Source organism: Magnolia sinica, chromosome 17, assembly GCF_029962835.1.
Source record: "Magnolia sinica isolate HGM2019 chromosome 17, MsV1, whole genome shotgun sequence".
Taxonomy (NCBI): Eukaryota; Viridiplantae; Streptophyta; class Magnoliopsida; order Magnoliales; family Magnoliaceae; genus Magnolia; species Magnolia sinica.
The window spans coordinates 5722356-5728383 of NC_080589.1; the positions used below are offsets into that span (position 1 = coordinate 5722356).

A 6028-nucleotide genomic window follows, 5' to 3' on the forward strand; every position below is an offset into this window, starting at 1 on the left:
CAAAAGCATTACGGTGGACCCCACCTCAGGGCCTCACAGAATCCGGTTACCGCTCCATCACCAACCTACAAGCGAAACTTAGGAATTCCAAACGCCTTAAAATCGAGATATATATATATATATATATATATATATATATATATATATATATATATACACACACACACACACACACACACACACACACACACACACAGAGAGAACGCAGACTAAAATCAGTGTAACGGGTATCGTATCATTGACTACCGATACAGGCCCGCATCACACTATATTGAGTTATTTTGGGTCCATACAGCCACATCGTTGATGGATGATAGACAAGCAGCAGCCAATTCCATGATGAAATCAGCTGCAGCGTTGAAGATGGATGATGATATAATTGAAATAGAAGAGGAAGCGGACACATCGACCAATGCCTCCCCGAGACCGAGTTGCTTAACCCCAGATAGGCAAGCACTCGCCGATTCCATAATGGAATCGGTCAAAGCATCCGTTTGCAAGCTCAGACGTGGAGATCCACCCACCATCTACATAGTCCCACGAACAATCCGGCAAGTAAACGAGGTTGCTTATGAGCCTGAGATGGTGTCGATCGGCCCATACCATAACGGCAAGGAGAGGCTACAAGGCATGGAAGAGAACAAATTGTTGTATCTACATTCGTTCCTCTCCCGCAATCCCAAACATCCGTTGGAGGACTACCTCAAGGAGATGGAGGAATTGGAGGATGAAGCGCGAAGTTGCTACTCCGAGAAAGTGGGCCCACTTATGCGCAAGGAGTTTGTGAAAATGATGGTGCTCGATGCTTGCTTCATTGTCGAGATCTTTCTCAGGTTCCATCCGGATAAACTGGGGTTGCTCACGCAACAATGGAAGGAGCTCAAGCACAACGAGGAGGATCTCGGTCTTATTTCTGCATTCCTTTTCCATTCAAATGGCTTCGAAGACCCGATACGTCATGCGATTGGGAAGGTGTACTATCCAAGGTATGATATGCTCCTCCTTGAAAATCAAATTCCTTTCTTCGTACTACAGCGTATTTTCAAAATGGCTTGTCCAGTGAACGCACCACATTTACTTGAGAAGTTGGCCCTTGATTTCTTCGATCACGTCATGCCTATGAATAAGGAAATCGAGATCAAAGATTCCTACTATCATCTGCTCCATTTGTTCCACTCGCATTTGATACCAACCCGAAATGATGGCAAGGAGAAGCACAACCTTTTGTGCAATCCTATCATCAAATACGTCCTCAACAAGTCGAAGAAGCTACTTATGTTCCTCCCATGTTCAAATGAGCCTACTACTGAACCGCGCAAGATGATCCCTTGCGCGACTGACCTCCAACTTGCGGGGGTCAAGTTCAAGAAGATTAAGGAATCAAATAACATCTTGAACGTGAAATTTAGCCACGGGGTGTTGGAAATCACACCCTTCCTGATACATGACCACAGCGATACTCTCTTTCGGAACCTCGTAGCATTCGAACAATGCTGCCTAGAAGCAAAAATCCACTTTTTCACGACTTACATTGTGTTCATGGATTTCCTTGTCAATACGTCCAATGATGTGGCGCTACTCCATCACAATGGGATCATAGATAATTTTCTGGGAAGCGATGATGAAGTGGCCCATCTATTCAACCGCCTCTGCATTGGGATATTCCATACTTTCAAGAGAAGCTATCTTTCGGATGTAAAAGACAATGTGCAAAAACATAGCGAGAACAGATGGAACATGTGGCGGGCGAGCTTGAAGCGCGATTATTTCACCAATCCATGGTCTGTCATTTCTTTGATCGCGGCTTCCATCCTCCTACTCCTCACCATCATCCAAACGTTCTTCAGCGTCTTTCCTTATTACCGACCGCGGTCCTAGTTCTTGATCATCATGTTTTAATGGTTTAGATTATTTTGATTTTTCTCATTTGTGTTTCGCTACTTGTGGGTGAAAAACATTACTATAGAATATAAATCTTCATTTTCTTTTAAATCTGGTAACTCATCCCCACTCGTTTAGGCTCAGTCAACTGTACTGATCCCTATCAAGTTCAAATTGACTCGGATCAGTTGCATATGACTGGGACGACAGGGCCTATTTGGGAAAGTGGATTTGGAACCCCCGGAACCCCCCGGATTTGAAATCCTACCAGCGTGTTTGGCCCTGGAGTGTGAATCAACTTTAATCCAAAAGTAGCTATGCATGGTATATATACAGAGAGTTTGAATTTAATTACTAAATCAACTTCAATATCTCTAATTAGTGAGATATGTAATTTTTGACACAATGGTTGTGATAATAAGCCCACTGAAATATATGCCTTGCCTGAAAATGAAGAAATTCCAAGTCTCAAATGGGCCACAAGCACAAGATCATGTCTAAGCAACTAATCAACAATTTTTAATCATTGATTTACATGGATAATGTTTGAATGATGCTGGGCAATGTTTGGACAATACTGATTTACCTAGACAGTGTTTGGACGGTGCTGCTCATCATTAGTGGGCCATGTCCCCAATAGAATAATAGTGTATAGTGACACACATGTTACACCTGCAACTATTGAAATGATTTTAGGTGTAATCCAAGTTGTCACCCACCGTGGATTGCAAACCCCCTCAAAGAGTGGATTTGAAACCCCTGGATTTGAATTTCTAATTACAGTGGTAATTCATGGTAAATGGGTAAACGGGTCATCTTAACTTTTTGAGCACTCTATGGTAGTATAAATATGTAAGGACAATTTAAACTTTTTAAAGAGCTAAAAATAAAATCAAATCAAATCAAAAGTGACGTCAAAAACTATTAAAAGTCAAACTTTAGGGCTATTTTATAAAAATCTAAGCACAACTTTTTGTCTTTTTTTTTTTATATACACAGGCACACACCCCACACACTCATGCTAATGGAATTTCACCACCTATGGGTACTCGAACCCTTGACCGGGAGTTGAACATCTAAGCACAACTTCCTTGTACATATCCTGAGTTTGTTGAAAGCCCACCGTTGAAGACTTACTGTGGTCCACCGCAATGTTAGCTAACGAGGTCAAACAGACATACATTAAAGAAAAGCAATATATATATATATATATATATATATATATATATATATATATATATATATATATATATATATATATATATATATATATAAAAGCTTGATCCAAAACTTTTTCACTCTACGATATGCTTTTAATAGCCAATAACCAATGTTTCATGTTATGTCGTCCACATGGATGAAACTTTAATCTACTTCATTTTTTGGATCCTGCCCTAAAATTATCTCAATACATACATCAAGGTGGGCCCCACAGTCCAGGCCACAATCACATGGCCGATTCCGGTGTCGCACCCAATTCACGCTCTCAATTAACCTGCAAAAAGTGAAATCAGATTGCATGTGCTGATTTACTTTGTATGCTTTTATCATACCGAGTCAACACTTTTGGGACCACAATGAATGTATGTGGTTTATCCACACCGTGCATTAATTTTTTTTCAGATCATTTTAGGCGTTGAGCCCAAAATTTAAGCATATCCAAACCTCAAGTGGACCATACCACAGGAAACAGTAGAAATAATGATATCCACAGCTGAAGCCTTCCTATGGCACACGGTGATGTTTATTTGTCATCCAATCTTTTCATGAGATTACACAAACATTGATGAAGGGAAAAAACCAAATATCAACTTGATCCAAAACTTTTGTGGCCCAAATAGTATGTCTAAAGTAGATGTTCAATTCATACTTTTCCTGTGGTGTGGTCCACTTAAGTATTGGATATGTTTAGTTTTTGGACTCAAGATCTGAAATTATCTTGTAAATTAAAATAGATGGATGGAGTGAATAAAATACATAAATTATGGTGGGCTGCACAGAGTTTACTCAGTATACACAATCCGCTTCCGCAAAAAATAAGCCGCTTGTACTACGACGGTCCCCTGCACCGGACTAGAACAACGTATTCTTAGAGCTGTACACGAGTCGAATCGAGTCGAGCTTGGCACAACCCGACTCAGCTCGGCTTGGTCCTCGAACCTGACTTGCCAATCGACTCAGTTCGGTCAGCAACTCGGGTCAATTTGAGCTGAGTTCGAGATTTTGCGACATTTTCTCGAACACATGGAGTGCACCTTCAATTTCTTATAGAAGACAAAATAGCAACAGCGGTTTACAAGTATTTCATCAAACACTCGATAGGTAGCATTAAAATCAAAATTAAAGAGCAGTTTTATCATGTAATTTTTTTTTTTTGTAGTGATTTATTTCGTATCTATACATTCCTCACCACTAGCCAATCCATGGAAAATGTATGCACTCAAAACAACACTTCGTTGAGTCATTTCATCAAACACTTGGTGAGCAATGTCAAAATCAAAATAATCGAGTCACCAAACTGATTTGATCCACGTTTGATTCAAGTTGAGGTTCGATCTAAGTCGATTTGAGCTCAGACAAGCTTGGCTCGAAAAATTTTCAAGCTCCAAGAATCAGCTTGACTCGTCTGGAACTCAGTTTTTAATCAAGTCGAATCAAGCTTTTTCAAATCGAGCCGAGCGAGTTCAGCTAACTCGGCTCGTATGCAGCTCTACGTACCCTTGTCAAAAAAAATCCCTCGGAGGCAAAAGTACCCCAACTTGTGGTAACCATACCATCTTTCCCGGTAACAAACCACTTGATTATGATGTCCTTTCCATGAAAATGATAGGGCCCACCGTGAGGATACTTTAAAATAAATAAAATAAAATCAGGCTGATCAAATCCCTGGGTGGGTCAGATATGTCTGCATAGAGACTGTTGGCCATCGATCCATGGATTACAACAGTATGGCATACCTGATTCATGGAATGACATAACTTTTGTCTAAGGCGACCTTCATGGTGGGCCCTTTTATTAACATGGTACTGATGTCTTACACAAGTGGCATGTCCGGAGAAGGAGGATACTGTACAACAAACAGTGGTACAGATCCAAGGGTCAAGTGGACCAAATAGCACGGATTGAACACCCACCCTCAAAATTTTCCTGGGACTGGCAGAAGTTTGGATGAGGTGATCATACATTGTATGGTTTCCCTTTATCCACGTCCATGTGACCTTCATGAACAGTTGGATGGCGAATAAGCATGATGGTGGCCCAAGAAAGCCCCAGTGTTGGGCGTCTTTGTCACTGCTGCTTTTGGTGGGGTTGCATTAGCATAGAGCCCTTGCTTGGACCGAGTCGAGAAAATCGGATGCGGATTGCATTTGGGAGGGACAGGACTTGGTCTTGGTAGGTGCTCTGTGAGGCCCATCGTGATGTATGTATTTTATCCGTGCCATTCATCCAATTTGAGATATCATTTTATAGCACAAGCCCAAAAAGAAGGCAGGTCCAATCCTCAAGTGGACCACACCACGAGAAGCAGTGATGATAATGATGCCACCGTTTAAATGTTCTGGGGACCCACGGTGATGTTTATTTGCAAAGTGGTGATAACGGTGCCAGCGTTTAAACGCTTTTGGGATGCACCGTGATGTTTATTTGACATCCAGCAGCCTGTTGATAAGGTCACATGGACCTGGAAGAAGGAAAATTTCAATATATTAGAACTTATGCGGCTCCCAAGAAGTTTTTAAATGTGGGCGTCCACTCCCCACTGTGTTTTTCACTTGAACCTTGAATCTTCCACGTTTTTGGGTTCATATTCATATCCTAAAATGACATGGAAAAAAAAATGGACGGATGGCATCGATGTGGCGTTGCTCGAACACAATGGGATTATTGATTATTTGACGCCAACCGAAAAGGAGGTGGCCTACATATTCAAGCAGCTCTCCAAACATACCTGTTTATTTCGGAATAATTACCTTTCGGATTTAAACAGGGATGTGGATAAACATTGCAAGACTGAATGGAACAAGTGGTGTGCGAGCTTGAGGCACGATCATTTCACCAATCCATGGTCTGGCCTTTCTTCCATAGCGACCGTGATTCTCCTCCCGCTCACCTTCAGCCAAAGGCTCTTTGCCGTCTTTGCCTATTT

General features: G+C 41.4%; 1 protein-coding gene across 1 annotated transcript; it reads left to right on the forward strand.

Moving 5' to 3' along the window:
• The first annotated feature begins 220 nt into the window (after positions 1-220).
• On the forward strand, positions 221-1977 carry LOC131231795 (UPF0481 protein At3g47200-like). The gene has a single exon (XM_058228101.1). It carries the CDS (start codon positions 307-309, stop codon positions 1876-1878), a length of 1572 nt encoding a protein of 523 aa, XP_058084084.1. The 5' UTR covers positions 221-306; the 3' UTR covers positions 1879-1977.
• The last annotated feature ends 4051 nt before the right edge of the window (positions 1978-6028 follow it).

Excerpts from the sequence above, each read along its gene's own strand:
- LOC131231795 (XM_058228101.1), top strand. The coding sequence starts at position 307 with ATGGATGATAGACAAGCAGCAGCCAATTCCATGATGAAATCAGCTGCA.